At 35.9% G+C, this 19,593-nt stretch overlaps 1 protein-coding gene across 2 annotated transcripts in view; it reads left to right on the top strand.

Moving 5' to 3' along the window:
* Positions 1-19,258, top strand: part of LOC117394729 (la-related protein 4B-like) — a 42,311-nt gene extending 23,053 nt beyond the window's left edge. The window contains exons 3-17 of one of the 2 annotated variants that reach the window (XM_059019318.1): positions 412-559; positions 866-1,039; positions 4,295-4,376; positions 5,418-5,554; positions 5,913-6,016; positions 6,768-6,878; positions 7,539-7,592; positions 7,685-7,894; positions 8,765-8,871; positions 9,109-9,357; positions 9,603-9,648; positions 10,630-10,794; positions 11,629-11,753; positions 12,613-12,706; positions 14,613-19,258. In XM_059019318.1, coding sequence (XP_058875301.1) covers positions 412-559; positions 866-1,039; positions 4,295-4,376; positions 5,418-5,554; positions 5,913-6,016; positions 6,768-6,878; positions 7,539-7,592; positions 7,685-7,894; positions 8,765-8,871; positions 9,109-9,357; positions 9,603-9,648; positions 10,630-10,794; positions 11,629-11,753; positions 12,613-12,706; positions 14,613-14,918 — 2,112 coding nt within the window. In that variant the 3' untranslated portion in view covers positions 14,919-19,258. Of the gene's footprint in view, positions 1-411; positions 560-865; positions 1,040-4,294; positions 4,377-5,417; positions 5,555-5,912; positions 6,017-6,767; positions 6,879-7,538; positions 7,593-7,684; positions 7,895-8,764; positions 8,872-9,108; positions 9,358-9,602; positions 9,649-10,629; positions 10,795-11,628; positions 11,754-12,612; positions 12,725-14,612 lie in introns of both variants that reach the window. The other variant, XM_033993228.3, reaches the window with a different exon arrangement.
* The last annotated feature ends 335 nt before the right edge of the window (positions 19,259-19,593 follow it).

Raw genomic sequence — 19,593 nt, 5'->3', positions numbered from 1 at the left:
CAGAACGCGGCTCATAGTCCTTTCGTCATTAACGCTCACATCTTTAGAGATTGTTGTAGCATTTCAGGCATTCTGAATTGGGTGAAAAATACAGTAGCTTGGTGTCTTAAAATATCTCTGTGGGTTTTTCCCGCACTGAAAGTTGCAGATATGCGGGAGCAACTTGGAAAATGTGCGATTCTCGCGATCCTGCGCTGAAATTCTTGTATTACTTGTATTGTAACGCTTGAAATGTTTTTGCCTACGATTGTAAGTCGCCCTGGATAAGGGCGTCTGCTAAGAAATAAATAATAATAAAATTCAAGCCCCGGTATAGAGCATGTGAATTCATGATATTTTTTATTCTGCTTTGTGGACATTATGATTTCATGTGTAATACAATTGGCAACCTAATTTTTTGTTATTTTGCAGGAATCTGCCAAGGTTTCTGACCTTAACCCAAATGCAAAAGTATGGGCAAATCACATGCTAAACTTGGAATCGACTGGGGCCACCGATAGCAGTGTTCACAAAACCTGGAAACAAACTTCACACAAATCAGCTGAAACTTGTCCAGAAGGTAAGATCATATTTTGTAAAATGTGTTTTGAATAATTGAAGCTGTTCGTTACTAAAGTTAAGTAATGAATATTCCACATGCACTTCTGTAAGGTGGATCAGGTTTCTTCTAGTATTTGGCTTAAAACATAAGGTGCAGCCTTTTTGATATTATTCTACTGTGTATAATTGTATGAAAGTTTGCAGTAAAAGTCTTTGAGTTATCCAGATTGGTGATTCACCTAGCTTATTGTATACAGTCTTCTGGTGAAACGTTATTTAGTTACTTTACATTTTTGTCTCTCTTCTATTTTTTTTTTTTAACTAGGTTATGAGGCCAACAGTGATAAAGAGGAGCTGTATCAGGAGGCTTTGTTATCTGAACCCCAGGAGCCTCCAACAGCATTAACAGAGCAAGCAGACATGAACGCTGCTGTCATTCTGGAGTGCCCAGACTCTGTTTATACAGAGTTTGATTCTATTCAGGAATCCAGTCAAACAGGTAAAAAAAACAATTGGAAATAACTGGGATGAATGTAGCTTGGAAACCAGCAACATGTATGTTCATCTTAGTCCAACTATGATACACAGTGATGCTTGTGTTGCTGCCTTTTACTGTCTTTAGAATACACTGTCAGAACTTCATTAACTATTTATGCATTCCCGTAAGAGGTTGTATACATTTGCAAACTCACTGCCATCATTATACCTACTACTGCTAATCTCTCATAAACTATAATCTGGTAACTTCAAATTTTTAGTGTTAAGAAAACGTATCTGGCAAAATCGGCACCCGTGACTTGTGATGCTGGCTGCTATTTTGGGGTCATGTGACTTTTTGTGGTTTCCGAATGATAAAGACCTAACAATGCGAGTTATTGTCTTCATACTCGGCACACATACATATTGCCCCTTGGCCGTGGGTGTTTTACAAGAAAAGTAACCCTTTTTGTGACTGTTTTGCAAAGCTGCCCCTGCCATAGTGTGAAAGCCTCCTATCTTTGAAACCATTTGAGTTAGTGACTTCATATTATCAGGGTTATATAAACACTGCATGCTTAATGTGTTGCAACCATTACATTGACCTGTCATATCTGTCGTGTGATGTTTTGAAGTTACAGCTGCATGGAGACAGTCCACTGATGCCCTGTTCACACTAGCATTTTTATACTGGTATCATTGCAGAACCATACCGAAACATCTGTCCAGACTGGAGTTCTTATCAATGTCGTACCGATATAACTGTATCGGTACAAAACTCAAAAAAGAGCAGGTTTCGTACCGGTACTGTTTCGATACGATTCGGAACAGCTTAAGTGTGGACAGGTACGCCAGTACGGTGTCGATACAGTTAAGTCAATATTCTGAAGCACGTGCATGTCTTGCTTTTACAGTTTAAGTACTTTAAACCACTTTACATTTTACGGTGAGCAGATTTAACATGGCTACACCAAAAAATGCCAAAATAAGTGACAAAATAATCTCCACAAAATGAGTGATGATGACTGTGAGGTAAAGTGTAGTGCAGAACAGTGCCGCTCTAACATAAGATCCCTTGTGAGGGAATATCAAAAAGCATTTAAAAAAAAAAAAACAAAAAAAACATGCATTCCCAAAGCTGTAGTGCAACCCCGCTGTCTTCGCAACCTCATGCTTTTAAAGACAGCTAATTGTTTTTGCCTTTTTGGTCGTCTCAAGCTTTCACGTTCTGCTCGTCTCTTAATGATTGAACACCAAAACAAAATACAGTACATGGACAGGATGGCAAAACATGCTGTATTACATAACTGATCAATTTCTAACAGATGTGACAGCGGCCGACATGGAAACAAGTTCAGAAGCCGAACACTGTCGATTTTTAAACATACATGAATGTGGACAGGTATATCGCAACTGTATCGGTACTGTACCGGTATTGAAAAGTGAGTTGGGACAGAAAGTGGTTTCGTACCGGTATATTCTGTACCAAAACAAACTGTACTGGTATCGTACCAATACAAGTGTGAACAGAGCTTTAGTTACACAGAGACAGTACACTTTGAGATACTGTCTTAATGTTTGGTACACAACTGTGTTTTGATTTTTCTAACTTAAGGTCCATTATTAGTGTTGTCCATTTAAACATGAACCTTTTCGCTGCTGCAGTGCTTTACCTCTGCCAATACCAAAGATACAGACTACAGGTTTTGACAATGTCTTTTATAGCTGGTATGTTCTGCTGGTATATGTCAGTGGCACATTCTTTGGACCATATTGATACATACCACTCTCATACAGAGTCTTTTACAAGCTGTATTATAGGATTATTTCAATAAAGTTCCATTACAGTGTCCATTTTTAAAAGAAGAAGAAAAAAAAAACATTCACATTGTTTTAACCTCTGAACATATGATTGATATAGATCTCTCTACTACATTTGCATAAAACGTTTTGTTTACAAACCATCTGTTTTGCTTCATAAACTCCCATCTTTAGTTTCTCCTTTTGCTTTTTCTGCCATATTGGACTAATTGTTGCAATTAAAGATTATTTATGATCTGTTGCACCAACAGAAGAGCTACAGTCAAACCTGCTCTTAACAGTTGTCTCTTTGACTTGTTTACACATGGGGATTCATTAGTCCCTATAGGCCTATCCTTCTGTACATGTGGTATTTTAATATAGGTTGACTGAAATTCATGTCTTTAATTGCCTGCACATTATCTGTTTATGCCTGTGTCTTAACAAGTTTACATATCCAAAAAATTGAGCATTTATCCTTATAACTAAACACATTGACGCAATATTTTTTTATATTCAAGTGAGAAATAGGATTATGTAACTGCAGGAAACCCATATGCTATATTTAATTCAATTGAAACTTCATGCAGAAAATATTTAATGCAAATACAGTAATGTATTTAAATCAGAGATCATGAAAAGAACAAGCAGGTATAAGGAACAAATACATAAGGGCTTAGATATGAGATTTGTATTGTGACTCATACCACTGTATCCCATGCCCAGATTGTCCGCATACCCCGGGTCACTTCAGAGGTGCTGCTGAGTTCAATAATATTGTATTGTGCCCAGCTCACCACTTTCTGACTAGCCGGGAGAAGCCTGACCAGAACTTTTCTGTGTTGTATTAAAGAGTTGTTCAGTAGGAGTACAAAAATACAGCCTTATATTTACCCATGTGTCTCATTTCAATTTTTACATTCTGGCAGGTTGCTCTTCTTCAATGGATTCTCAAATTATTATTATTTTTTTAGTATTATGCAATCGACACTATTCAAAACTATTTAAAATTATGGAAATTAATTCAAATTCATAGCTGCTTACAGTAACAGCTAGCGAACTGAAGTGTTCCTAGTTACAAATCAACACATGTATTAGTTTGCAATCCATATCTATTCATTTATATGTGTATTCTTCTTGGAATAAAAATATAAGGCAACATCTGGGAGGCCACTATTTCAGACACCAACTTACTGTAGCTATAATAAATAAATGGAATAAATAAAATATACTGTGTACATACATTTGCTTAAATTACACCAGCACATCCATGTCTGTTTTTAATGCACAAGTAATTGAGTTGCTACACGAACACTATGCTGTAGAGAAATACAGATTAATACAAAATACTATACCTAGTTATAACTTGACAAGTGTTTGTTGGTTACAATAAACAGCAAACTTTAAAAATCTGATTGATTTATGGAAATGTAACATACCTGCACGTTTACATCTTTTCATTTTGTGTCCCTTTTAGGAGGAAATGATCCACCTCGGTCCGAGAGTCAGGAGGACCTTCGGGAACATCTGAAAAGGACTCTTGAGTTCTGCTTATCTCGGCAAGTATATTCTTTAAAAAAAAAAAAAAAAAAAAAAAAGTTTCTGCAGCTGGATTTGCAAGATCGGCACACTATTGGAACTATTAGCGTTAGCACCATTTTGAATTTAGGATGGATGTAGAATGCATTATAGCCAAAAGGTTTGTTAAAACACACATGTTATATTTATGGGTACAAATGTTTCAGTGTGAAAACTTGAGTACTGTAGCTGTCCTCCTTGAGGGGAAAAAAAAAATCTTGGAATTTTGTAGTACACACTGCAGTGCAATGGAATTACATAAATATTTAGGGACACAGTGATGCAACATTTATGGTGTATTGCTTTTATTCAGTTGTATTTTTGACAGTATGCTGGCATACATAGTTCTCTTCAGCAGCCATAAACTGACAGTGGCTGCTATTAAAAAATAATAATAATAAAGCATCCAAAGTACCAATTTCACTTTGCCCCTTATCAGTGTTTTTTCTCCCAGCTTTACTGTCTTCTGCATTTAGTTTTGAAACAGTTACTTATTTAAGTTAAATAGTATGGTGTATTTCTGCAGCAGTGTATAAGGTAAGGGAGGGTACACACAGCTAAAATTACATGGTAACTTTTAATAGTACAGTCAACCTAATATTGATTCTTAGTCCTCTAAATCATAAGGTAGAGTGTTTCTGGATCCCAAGCCCATTGATAATATCCTTTTCTGTGATTATGGAGAGGGTAAAAATGATCCTTTCCATTAGGATAAAAACACTTATGGTATCTTCTAGTGTGAAAACTTCCTTAAATAGGGTGTTCACCTATTGCAACATATCACTTTTGTCATATTTTATTTGATTTACATGTGGCCATAATAATTTGTTTCCAAGTATCCTTAGGGGGAATTGGTTCGTAAGAAATGCAACATAATGCTCATTAGTCCTTTCTCTGGTTTATGTGGGAGGTGTTCTCAAAATGCAAGCTTTCTCTTTTACCAACAAAGAATTTGATCTGTGGGTGGGTAAGTCAAGGCCATCTAAGAGTGACATGTTTGCATTTGCTCCTTTCTTATTCAGTGAAAACCTTGCCAGCGACATGTACCTAATATCTCAGATGGACAGTGACCAGTATGTGCCAATAATGACAGTAGCGAACCTTGATCATATAAAGAAACTCAGCACTGATATGGATTTGATCGTCGACATCTTAAGGAGTAAGTGTCAGTTCTGCAGTCAATCTGAATAATGCATTGTGTCCAGTGTTCAATTGGATTTTTTTTTTATTCCTCAAAGTGAAACAAACTGGAGCAGGTTTCAATGGCTGGCTTGGGATTTGTTTTATTACTTACTGCTTATAGCATTAAAAGTATGTGTAGTTGTGTGGTTTGACCATTTTAGAATATTTTGTCCATTCAGTTTCAAATAGGTTATGAAACATGTGTGTTTTCACCTATTGGTATTTTTCTTTTGTTAAGACTGCATTTGGAGTAAGAAACTTCCACAAGTGGCAAGCACTAAACTGTGAAAGATGTGATGTCTAAATGTGACCATTTATGTATCTCTTTATTTTAGCTTTGCCTTTAGTTCAAGTGGATGAAAAGGGGGAGAAAGTCAGGCCAAACCAGAATCGCTGCATTGTCATTTTGCGAGAAGTTCCAGAGTCAACCCCAATTGAGGTAAGTTGTATAGTCTCCTGTACAATACAGTTTAAGTCATTCTGTCTTGACCTATTGGATTTATCATTTTAGTACACAAGGATCTATTTATTTCTCAAAAATCAGTATAAAACTATATAATATATAATTATATATAACTATATATATAATTTAGTTTTATACACACACAACAAACTATATATATATCAGAAAACAAATTCCGATATCAAAAGTCATGTAAACACACTTTGGAAAATGTATCGGAATATTTGGAAAACCACCTAGAAATTTCCGATTAAATTCCAAAAACTAACAAAATGTATATCATGTAAACACACTTTTCAGAAAACTTATTGAAATAGCATACTGCGCATCTGCACACTTTGACCCTTTAATTGAGAGGCACCAGGAAACTAGTATTATAAATATTAACATTAACAAAAGTGCCAAAGGATAACAAAAAAAAGTCCCCATTTTGACTTCATACAAAGCCGTAGAGCTCTACAAAGACGCTTGTCAAATCAAATGTTTTCCATTAGGAAGAAAGTTGATGGTAATTGATTTGTGGTTTGGTTTTTAGAGTGGACTTAATACTGTACCTGCATACATCTTACAGTTTATGTCAATTTTTTTTTATAAAAGGTCATCTTGTTTGTCATTGCACACTAACAACCTTTGCATAGCTTTTGTTTTCTGTCTGTGCACTAAATCCAATATTGACTTGGATATTGTGTAATTACACACATTTACCTCAGATATTCTTTTCTTTCAGGAGGTGGAAGCTCTGTTTAAAGGAGAAAACCTACCCAAATTCATCAATTGTGAGTTTGCTTACAATGATAACTGGTTTATCACCTTTGAATCTGAAGCTGATGCACAACAGGTATATGAATAAAGTACTTTTACTTTTTATTTTTTACAATTTACATTTTACATTTACAGTTTTACATAATCTATTTAGGTTTTCATCCGTGCTGCGTAAATGTATGTTACTAATGTTACAGGACTTCTCCAGCCAGTATTTTGCTGCCCCCTTGTCATTTTTTGTCACACGTCTTAAGCCCATGAAACATCTGGCGATTTGCTGAAGCAACTGGTTAATTTTTGTATTTAACATTTTCACATTCACAACTTGCTCAAATTAACTTGTTGCTTTAACTCTTTACATGGAAAAAAATTGCTTGAAAATGTCTCATTGGAGTAAGCTGCCTGAAAGTTGTTTTGTTGGTTCTAAAAAAAATATATATATATATATAAAACAAGCCCAGCCACTGTCTAACCTTCTTCATGAATGGTTTAATATTTTAACAATTCAAAATAGTTCCACTGAGCACCAGTTTGCTGGTATTAAAAAGCTTTTTTTTCTTGTTTGGTTTAGTAGCATGGACTTTAACATTTGATCCTGAGATTGAAGGACAAGTCTCATTTTTTTTTTTATTGACACAAGTAGTTGCTTTTGTTTCTTTTTTTAAGTTGTGTTTTATATCCTATTTGATTTAAAATAAACACTAAAGATATGCTTCTCCAATATATATATATATAGGCCTATAGGTACCTTCGAGAAGAGGTGAAAACTTTTCAAGGAAAACCCATCAAGGTAAAGTTATGCTTTTTATCATTTTTTTTCTTTTATTTTTAAAACAATTATTATTACGTGTTTATGGATTTTGTTTTTGTTTTGTCAATCAGGCAAGAATTAAAGCAAAGGCGATAGCCATCAACACGTTTTTGCCAAAGAATGGCTACAGACCAGTGGATGTGAACCTCTATGCTCAACAGCGCTACACAACATCATTTTACATACCTCCTGTGTACAGCCCACAGCAACACTTTCCACTATATAGCTTAATTACTCCACAGACCTGGTCAACATCACACAGTTTCCTTGATCCAGCATTGGTAAGCAGAAAGCATTTTCTTTTGCATGTAGCGAATATTTAGCAAACGTTGAACAGTTTTAGGGTACCTTTCTGGTTGCTGTTTTTTTAAATCGCATGCAAAAGTTGTTTGTTATGTGTTTTGGCTTAAACTTCTGATATAGTTAGGGGGAAATGATCAGAATACTGGACTGTAGTTTTAATTTACCTGAAACGGTTCTGAGCAGGTTGCTCCTTGAATCAAACTTTGAATATGAGTTATATCTTTGTTTTACTATGGGATCTACTTCACAATGTTCTATACTGCAAGGATAAAACAGTAAGACTGAAGCCACTGCCTTGTTTGGATTGAAGTCAGGGGGTTTACCTTAAACTTCAGTTGAATTCAAAATGCGGCATGACATCTGAATGAAAATAAATACATGCAGGAATGTTTGTTTCATTTTAACTACAAATAAAATGTACATGCCAGTAATTGTTTAAGAAAGAAAACTCTGCAGAACAGCTATAAAAACGATCCTTGTCTTTCGACCTGATCATTTCACAGCATCAGGACATAACTCAGTCTTCTCTTATTCTTTAATTGTTTCTCTTTAATCGCATGCAATGCTGCATATTGGGTACCTGCTTGCTATTTTGGTCTATTATGTTTGTCATTTGTCCCATGTTTAAGCATTTACTCTCATTTTACTAACTTGTTACCATTAATTCCTGCATGCATATTCATCTTAACTGAATTGAGTGTTTATTTATATTTAAACGTAATTAATTCTAGTAAGATTAAAAGTGTACATTGTAAAAGGATTGGCTGACATGTAATAGCATGTAACACAAACCACTAGGTATAAATGTCCTCATTCCGGGTTAACTTGCAGAAATTCTTCTTCAACAGGTATCGCCGTTTTCCAATACTGGATTTATAAATGGGTTTACTACATCTCCTGGCTTTAAACCTGCTTCATCTCCACTAACCGTCAGACCGTACTCCCCTAGAAATAGGTGTGTCATTTCGCAAATATTTATTTTGTTAGACTAAAGTAGAGACAGAGACAGAGAGATTTAGTAACCTATGTGAACCAGGTTGTTTTTCAATGAACAAATTGGACTTTAAATGTTACATTTAAGTTCTAACTCTAATATAAGAAGCGACCAACAAAAAAATAAAATAAACTTCTCTGCCATGTGTTAATATTGTTGTGAACTTTTGCAGGATTAAAAGCTTCATGTGTTTTGTAGGAATCACAGTAAACCTCACTTGCGACCTACAGTACCTAATGTAGACCGTGGACCAGGACTTCTTGACAGCCCGACTATATTTCACTTCCCCACTGATCGACTGCTGAATGGTGTTCGCAGCCCTCCGACACGGCCGGTTGGACAGAGCAGACCGCGGTTACAGAGCAGCATGGGCTACAAAAGAGACATAGGGACTGGGAGAGTGGAGCCAAGCAATGCAGACTGTTCATCTAGTATGGGAAGGGGAAGGTAACCACTACCTTCATTATTTTCTGCTCATTAAAGTTCAATTAAACAACAATATACTTGTTTTACACAGCTAGCAGGGATATGGTTAAGGCAGAAGTATGTCAGACTAGAATGTTACTATATCTAGAGAACTACTTGTGCAATAGTTCTGAAACTGTGACTTTCTGAAGGCTCATTTTAGATTTATAGCAGTGCTGTGGGATGTGTGTTACTAACCGTACCCAATTTTGTTTAATTTTTTTAAGGAAAAATGTCTATGGATATAGGAAGAAAAGGGAAGACAAGTTTACAGTAAGACTTCATTTAATTTTCTTCCTTTTCAAAAGCCCCCAAAGATACAACACTGTATAGATCAGTCCTAACCTTAAATGTTTGCATGCACTTATTGGAGTTCTCTTTGCTTTCATTGCTAGACGTTTCAGGGCTCCAGACTGTGAATCAAATAGTTGCCCATACAACTGCATTTTTGGCAACTGTTTTTGAGGTGCCTTGGTGCCTGTTACACAAAACTGCAGCACCTCCCAGCACAAACAGGTTTTTTAATTAATTGCTCAGCAGCTTCTCTAGTTAGATAATGAGCTAGTATCTCTACAGCCAAAAAACAGGCACAGCCGTTTAAGATGTTACCGTAATGAAAAAAACAGTTAATCCAGCGTGAGTTTTGTAGTAAAGCAGGGTCAGCTGTTGCAGTTTATTTCTTAAACTGACCATCTGAACGGTGAAAGCATAGAAATATTTAGGACTGTAATTAGGAAGTGTATTGCTTCGATAGAAAAACATTTAGGGAATTAAAAATGACATGCTGCTTACTTGATTGCAGTAATAAATTGTCATTCACTAAATTTAGCCCTCAGCTGCAACATGCTGTTTCCCATAACTATAAACAATAAACATGCCGTCTCCAAATCCATACATGGCGTTTGCAAAATATCTAAAATATGAACGTGCCGAGTTAATTGCAGTCATCCGTTGCATAGATTTAACCATTCAGCGAATGAGGTAACAAACCACTGAGTACAGACATTAAGTTACTGTTTTAGTATCAGAACAAGTTGTCGTTGAATTTGAAGCAGATGAATACGGTAGCAACCAATTTGCTCCTAAAGTGGCACCCAACAATTGTATTTGTCGTCTAATTGTTTTTGGGCCTTGGAGCTGTTGGCTTCGAAGGCAAATGGTTTGTCTGAAGCCCTGTGTTCAACTTGGACTGCATAACTGTACACTTCTGCAGCACATACTGTCCTAACTTTGTCTCAATTCTTATTTGTGTAGAGGGCACCAACACAGTCTCCTCCACCTCCCAAACCCCCTTCCCCTAGCTTCGAGCTGGGGCTGTCCAGCTTCCCTCCTTTGCCTGGAGCTGCAGGTCATCTGAAGACTGAGGAGGCATTTGAGAGCAGACTGTCTAGTATTGTAATAGGATCTTCTAAAGACAAGGTATTAGACAATTTTGTATTAGCCTCACAATATACAAGTGGTAGGCTATCATTTCTCCATAGCCAAATTGAAATAGATTTTATAGTTTGCTGTGGCTTTGTTTACAATTTGTTACTCTTAAATACACTCAAGGCATCAAGTTAGATGTTTTATAATGAATTTTTCAGACTTGGATTAAAATGCCATTATGATCTGCTAGCCATGGAAATACCAAAAGCATGCATTACATTACTACTGATGTCTTTTTGACAAATGAGCTTCATACTGTATAATATTACTTTTATTAAGGATTCTTACACTAGCTATATTATTGGTTTTGTGCTATTTAGATTTGTTAAGTAGTCATGGGAGGCTTCACAAAAGTAAAGCTTCCCTGCTGTGTTCATCCAAGACGACCAGTTGCTTTGGTAGACTAGGTGAAGCCTGTGCCAGATATTTGCTTCAGCTAATGGTGCCATTTTACAAAGAGAACTGAATCCTGTGCCAGCTCGGGTCTGTCTGGTGGGAGAGAAGGGGGTGGGGGTTGGGGGGTTGGAGTGAACTGGATTGGGCTTTGGAATGCTGGTGTTAGCCATGATTTGGAATGAATGTCATTCTACTTGTGGTCTGGTGCACAAACTTGCAAAATGATCTTCGTAGATGATCTGCAGTGAAAGCTGGAAGCTATAGTGGTGCATTCCACAGAGACTCTTCTAAAAGAAAGGGGGGTGGGGTTACAGTACATGTTAAGTTCAAAATACTGAATAGATTTTCACTGTGAGACTTATTTATTATTTTGATTTGGATCCTGTAATAGAGAAGCTTGTGAAATGATTTTTTAAAATGTCATTTCAGAATGTAAATGCAGATGCCAGTCCCAAAACTATCCCTTCAGGAATCCCTCAAGAGCCGTCACGGCCTATTACTTCTGCACTGCCAGTGAGCTTTGCGGGCCCTCCTTCACCACCCCAATCTCCAGAGTAAGCTGTTTTCTTCTTCTTTAACTCTTAGAGTACCGTGTTTCTTCTAAAATGCACACAGCTAAACACCCATCCCTCAGTTTCAGTTGTCAGAAAGTACGATTCTGAAGCCATGTTTTTTAATCGTTTCTTCAAAAGAAAATGTAAGTCTCTATTTTTGTAGTGATTAAATCCCCCCCCCATTTGCATACATGAGAATCTCTGCATTCTAACTGCGCTTTCAAAGTAGTTTTGAGGTGGAAAGTTCACTTATTTTTCTGATGGTTCAAGGAAAAGCTTATACATTATACTTTCCGTTGAGAATCTGTTACAACAGCCTAAATCTGACTAAGTTAAATACATGTGGTAAGTCTGTAATATAATAACAAAAACATTGGAAAGATATGTATACAATTTCTGTAGTAAGTAATATACATAAAATACAACAATAAAAGTTTTTGTTTTAATTAACTGAGAACTAAATTCTTAAATTGCCACACAAATCAACCAGTCCTGCTAAAGAGAGTACTCTAATCAAATAAGCCGGATAAGTACCCTCTCAGCCCACTAGAGGGGGCTTCCTTTTATTTAGTTCTGAGCCACATGTACAATAGTATGTGATGCAGAAGAGCACTGCATCTCTTTGCATTCTAAAGTTGTAAACTTGAACAAGAGAAGAAAAAACGAGAACTTGTTCTTGAAAACTAAAAAGCATCCTTTTAAATATCAAAGAAGTAATTCTGCTGCTTACAGATTTGAGACAATTGATAGAACATGCTTTTAGTGTTCTGGCCTCTGTGACGGAAAAATGAATGCTCCACTTGTTTTCTACCATCAGGATAGTGTGCTTGACTTCATCTTTCATTCGTTGCTTTTACAGCGAGGTGAAGGTCCAAGATGCAAATCCGAGAGAGACACACCCTCCCCTTGAACGGCTAACTGCTGCTCTTACCACTGCAAGTAAATCGGTTCAGGTGAATGGTACTGCTACAGTAAGTCTTCATATAAGATCCAGATTCAATATTTGATATGAGCACTTGTGTGCAGTGAGCTCAATCAGTAAAGTTGAACAAAAATGTCTTCAGGTGAAGTTCAAGCCGTGGTCTTTTTTTTTTTTTTTTTTTTAATGCAATATGTGAAGTTGATCCGTGTCTGTTTTCAAATCCCAGAGCCAAGAAGAAAAGACACTATAATGCCAATGGCTGAAAATCTGATTTAAAAAAAATATATATATATATGTAGCTTGTGTTGCTATTGGCAATCCTATCTATAACAATCCTATTTATAACTAAGGCTGTATTTCTTTAACAGATTTCATGATTTCCGTGAAATGTACCCATTGCCATGTAATATGTAGTTCCCTGTGAAAATAGTGTAACATCTTTTTTTATTAGCCTACTTACAGCAAATGTTTGGCTTATTTGGCGGCCAGTTTAGTTTGCTTCTGGTAAATGATTGAACACACTGCATAGAGCAGCGCGATTTCTTTAAAATGTCTTCAATGAAAGACGCCAGCTGCATCAAAGATTGTAAACATTTCTGCTAAAAATCTGTCCAGTGATCTTTAGTTATTTTGTTTGATAATTCACTGAATAGAAAAGGTGGACATAAACGAAAAATTTTACAGTTTAGCCTTTAAATGTGTGGAAACATTTGTTGTTATAACTAGAGAATTATTAATTTTAAATGTGACAACGCTATTTTTTTCTGCTTTAATAAATGTTTACTTGTGAAATATCTTGAAATACCTATTTTTAGACATGAAAAAATGCAGCCCTAATAACTAGTTTAAATAGTTAGTGTCGCAAATGGACCAGGTAACTGGTCTGCTCTGTTGAAGGAGTTGATCGCTTGAAATCAAGCTACCTGAAACTAAAATGGCCTCTGTTTTTCAACTATTGATAACTGTTGTTTTAGTGAAGCAGACAAAAATAAATCAGATTTCAATTCAAATTGCTTTGCATTCAGATTTGCACTCTAGATGGTTTCTCTTGATAGACCTCAGTTGACCTAAGTACATATCCTGAAGAATCACAGACCTGACCCATCTTGCGAGTCAGTTAGCATTGTTCATTTTAAGATTACAGTCCATTGTCCTTTCCCCACCCCCGCCCCCCTTAATAAGATATGTGTTTTTATTTCACTTATAATTAATTGTTATTTTATAATATTAAATATGCTGCTGTTGGTCTTAGAATAAAAGCAGTCCTTTCTCTGTTCTGTTGCCCAGTTTCCCTCCATAGTTGCTGTTTTTAATTCCAGAAAACCGTGCAATACAGCCATACATTGGAAAAAATATCCATGACTTCCTCGACTGCACAGGATTATTGTGGCAGCTTGTCACTGTAAAGCTGGTGCCATTGTATTCAAATGATGTATCTTCCTATCTAAAAATGGAAAAAGAATACAAACAATAATGATGAAATTGCACACTTTAACAAAATAGCTTGCCAGCGAAAGACCGTTTCGGAACACTTTTTATGTGTATCCGATTTAGTTTACTAGTCTGCTGTTTTGAGTGGAGTTAGCTTTTCTATACTGTTAGAGTGGTCAGCATTTGTGAGGTGAGTTTTCTCTTTCCTAGACCTGCATACAGGTCGGCAGGGTTGAGTTACAATGCTTGTAGAAAGTCCCACTTAATTACAAGGTGGAACAGAAAAAACTGAACGAATTAAAATACTAGTCTGTAACAGAAGTTAGTTAGACAGTAGATTTTACTTGCCACAGCAAAGTTTGTATTTAAGTTTTATATGTCTGTTTTATAGATCACACAATTGACACATACTGTTGTCATTAGTCATTGAATAGGAAATAATCTATAGTGTGTTCATGGTGTCATGTTCCCAGAATGTGTGAATTGATGTGTGTGTTTTTCCACAGGAGCGTCGAAAGCCTAGTTATGCAGAAATTTGCCAGAGGACAGCGAAAGACACTCCAACACTACAGCCTCCTAAAGAAGCGAAGCCAAACAATTCCATCATCGCCAATGAAGACAAAAAAGCACCCGAAACCACAGGAGAGAAAATTGAGTCTAAACTCAGAGACACTCTCCCAGCTAAGGCAGTCCCCGGTCGACCAAGAGAAGCAAGGAAACAGTCGGGGTGTCGGCCACCACCACCACCACTAATCCAGGGGGCTGGAAAACACCCTAGTAAAGATCTCTGCACGCCTCCCAAATCTCCCTAGTAAACACTGAGGTTTAGGAGGCTGAAAAGAGGCTGGGCTTTTTGGATGTTTATCCCAGAGTCACCAATCACAAGCATAGAGGATGAATTGCTGGTACAGGGCTTGCAGACAGAAGCAGTTTTTGAATGTGGAGCGTATTGTGTTTTTTTTTTTTTTTCCCCCTGTTTTATTTTAGTGTCAACCAGATCTAGCTCGTTTTGTAGATGGCTTTGGAAATGACTAATCCGTCAAAAAGGCACTTGAATGATGACATAAGGTTTAGTTTGTAGCCAGATGAATATCGACTTTTAGAAACGGTTAATAATTATTTATTACTTTATCTGGATGTCATGATATGAAAGTGAACTAAAAACAGATTGGATCCAATGTTGGTTGATGCAGTGCTCGACTTATGTGATTTTTGTTTTCTTTTTATTGCTATATTTAGTCTTCTAATGTTTTGTGTAAGCAACTAGGGGGTAATGAATTACCATACTTGTCAGGTTATCTGTGTTGAATTGCTTTAAGTTGCGAGGTGGAATGTTAGATATTTTGGCTAATGAGATTGAAGTATTGAGTAACCTGAAAGTTAAGTTTTTCACCAAGTGATTTAAGAGTTCTTTGAGCAGCACAAGTAAAAAAAGTTGCCAACAAGTTTTCTGTTTTAACACCAGCCTTTTTTAATATATAATTACAAGCATAGTGGTGTTATAGCTGGAATAAACGCTGTCCTTTTGGTTCTTTTAGCCTCTATGCATGGTTTATTGTTGAGCACCTTACTTGGTAGATTCCTTTTTTGTTTAGTTTTTGCTGAAGAATGCAAGCAAGTACCTGTCTGCTTAGTCCCAAAGTAACTAGTTATAACTAATACAAAGCACACAATGGCAGTACTGCCACACAGAGAGGTTATAACCAGAGGCAGTAGAAATCCACTTACGGCACACAGAGATGTATCAAATGGACTCAGATGTGCCTGTGGATTTATAACAAAAACAATGTGACTTTTTATTTGCCTGCTGTGCCTGTATACATCGCTTGCTGATTGTAATAGTCTTAACACATTGGCATCTTTGATTGGCAGGCATGGATTCTGTAGGCAGCAATACGTACTGTATGAAGTTAGCATGTACTGTTCTGTTCTGTCCGGTGTCCTATAAAACACTAAAGGAGGGATTTTTTATTTTCTTTCTTGAATCCAGTTGAATTCTGTTATCTGGTTCAGAACCTAGCTTTTTATTGCAAGCATTGTTTTTGTTTTTTAAAATATTAATTTTACCCTGCAACGTGTAGAAATATATATTTGGGTATATTACCTATATCTTTGCTTTGAAAACAGGATTTTCTTTTCTCTTAGCCAGATAACAGTATTATATTAATTTGGATATATATATATATATTTTTTTCCCCCTGTAGATTTCTACTGACTCGTCATAACAATGTAACCAGTTACCCTCTGTGCTCTAAATTGTGTGACTAAAACAAAACCCTGCTCTCTGGACCTTGTGCCAAGTGCTCTTCTAAAGAGCTCTGCTCCTCTTAATTCAACTTGTTATTGTTGTTGATGTCTTCCTTCCTGCAACAAGGAGCATCTTGGAATACTTGAGTGTGTGAACGAGGATTACTTTTAAAACCCTGCAAAACAGGACCCAGATAAGTGAGCTGTGACGGCAATAGGGCTCGGTTTATTTATTTAGTTTGTTTTTTTCTTTTTTTTACACTTTTGATGATGAGATTTCCTTTGTTTTAAAATAGTGTAATTAAAATAATTTAGAATTCTGAAGGACTGGAATGCACTGTTTGTCAGTGTTTAAATCCAGATGATTTTTACTTTTATTTAACACTTAAAACAATGTGGTTTTTTTTCCCATTTGGATAGTCAGTGCAAAGAAGATGCACCATGCATGCTTATTGACACACCAATGCAGTTTATTCCATACAAAGGTATTTAAACAACTGAACATTTTCTTTCTTTAAGAAATTCCATCCAGTGTTTGAAAACTTGAATATTATTTAAACTTGAAAATGACTTTGCCTTAACTTTTATATAAGACAGCTTAGAGTTTATTGCTTTTCAACCCCCAAAGGGTTACCAAGAGTGGCACAGCATTACCAAGTAATATCTACTGTCACTGATCTTACTTGGTAAAACAAACACAAAATCACAAACTAGCATCAGATCACATTTTGTAATATATTAGAGCTCTTATAAGTTATATCTTTTTTTTTCAGTTTGTTGAAGAAAAAAATCCTGTAAATGCAAGTAGTTGATACTGTATTAAATATGTGCACTTGGAAGTATGTGCTTTGATTGTACAGTTGTAAATAATCAGAACATATAAAGAGGTACCTTTAAAAAAAAAAAAAATACAAAAATACAAAAATATTGATCTTGAAATATTAATGTTGCTGTTGAGCTGGATGTAGATGAAACTAAATGTGTTTTTTTTTTTTGTTTTTTTTTTTGTTTTGTTTTTTTCCCCTGGTGTGCTGGATTGAATCTGTCTTCTTGGGAGACAAAATGTGGAGAAAGAACTCTGACTGTAATACTTAAATGCACAGTCTCATTCCATTCCCCTTCTTGTGAGTAAGCAGTCTGGTTTATGATAATGGTTGGTTATTAAGTGTCAAAGTAGCAAAATAAGCCCTTTTATTGTGTAAACCATTTTGGTGACAGACAGACGTGTAACACATTTGTAGAATTAATTATCCAGTTCCTATTTACAGATATTTTTTTAAGGCTATATATAAGGTGCTGTGCTCAATTCAAACCAAAGTGGCATTTGGTACACACTGCCTGATGGATCAGAAAAGCACATTTACCATCAGAAATTTGAAAACTTAACTAATTATAACCAAAATCATTCAGTTTCAGTCTTAACACAGAATTTACAGGGCAAAGACCTTTAAACTTAAAGTGAAGAAAAATGCCTTTTTATTTTTGTATATTAACAAACTGTCAATTAACTTCCACTCATAAATGTGAAATATGCTAACAGCAGCCCTTAACTTTTACTGGTACTTCATATGAATTCAAGTGTATGCTGTGTTTGTTTTTTGGATACATATTTAGGAAATGTACATTATAATTTTGGGGAGAAAAGGGGCTCATATGCCACAATAAATCCATACATTGTCTAGTATTGTTAGATTTATAAATGCCTGGACTGCAGTCAGTGTGGCAAAGTATCCCAGCTGTTTGTGCCATCTCATACTTGACAGATTTAAGCCAGCTGTGATTTTAGTTGTATTTTGGCTGCTGGAAAGGTTAGCGATCAACAGCTGCAACCAGAAAAAAAAAAGAAAACGGTCTCCACACCAGCAACACGCAGTTCATCATTATTAAAGCCAACTGGCACATTTTAGTTTGTGTACCATGGCCAACATTTCTGTTTTGTTACACTAAGCTATTGTATGCCTGGGCCAGTTGTGCAAAAAGTATAACTATTGTTTGTACTGTTATAGTCCATTGAGTATGCAGTTTGAATCTAGCTTGGCTCCTGTTATGTGTGTTGCTATTTGCTTCCTGTCTGCAAAGAGAATACCAGAATGCAAAATATATATATATATATATATATATATATATATATATATATATATATATATATATATATATATATATATATATATATATATATATTGCTCTCTAGGCAATATGGTGGGGCTGTAGACTACTTCATAGTAGATTTTATTGGAAAGAAACGTTTTTTGTCTTGCAAAGGCAATGTTTTATCAGTTATCTGAACCATTAAAAAAAAAAAGTCAAGGGTTAGTGCTTTGAAAGAAAGTTATGCTAATGTTCTGCAGTGTGGTGTGCTTTTTTATTTTGTTTTCCTCCCAGCACTACAGGTCTGTTATATGTTTGGACTATTACGCTTGTGTAATCTAGAATTTCATATCAAGTCCCACATTTGCTTTTTAAATATTTCAGCATCAGTAGTCCACTGATACACCATAATACGTATTGTGAAGGTTGCAGCTAGTTGTACACATTGCCCATGCTTGTGAGTGTAATGCAGTGTAAAAAGGCACCAGCTGACTAACGATGCATACCATTATCTATCAGCTAGCTGTGGTTGGAGTGTTTTTTTCCTATGTATCATGAGGACACATTACGCTAACAGCAGCGGATAATCGGGGATTCTTTAAAGAGAAAGCTAACAGCAGTAACAATTGTAAACGGAGGGTTCATTTTGAGGGCTTATGTTTTTGTTGTCTGTCTTCTTCCATTAAGACTGGAATCAAGCTTACATGTAAACTATTGGTAATTTAAGTTTCTTTTTGTGTCATGATGTAAACTGTCTAATTTGAAAAAAAAAATGTAGCTTATTGAAAAAAATAAAGATTTAGGCACTGTTAAAGAAGATATTCTCTTGTATTTTTGTAAAAAACAATGCAGTTTCAGATACTTTTGTAGACTTGGTTACACAAATACATTTTGATACACAAGTATCTTGGCTGAGGTACAGGAAGTGGAGAAGAACTGCATTGAATCTGTTCAGGATCACTGTTGGTAACACCTATGGAAGGATAGCATTGTGATCTCATAATGTCATGGCTAAATGTCAAACTTCCATGTTAAGTTATCCACAAGGTCAGAATTCTTGTGTGTCAATGTTTCCCTGCCCTGAATCCCAATCCCTGAAGTGGTTTGCACATTAATGCACTTCAGTGCTTCTGAAATTTCCTCGTTTTTTAA

Source organism: Acipenser ruthenus, chromosome 3, assembly GCF_902713425.1.
Source record: "Acipenser ruthenus chromosome 3, fAciRut3.2 maternal haplotype, whole genome shotgun sequence".
Classification (NCBI taxonomy): domain Eukaryota; kingdom Metazoa; phylum Chordata; class Actinopteri; order Acipenseriformes; family Acipenseridae; genus Acipenser; species Acipenser ruthenus.
This window is presented reverse-complemented; position numbering and strand designations above follow the sequence as displayed.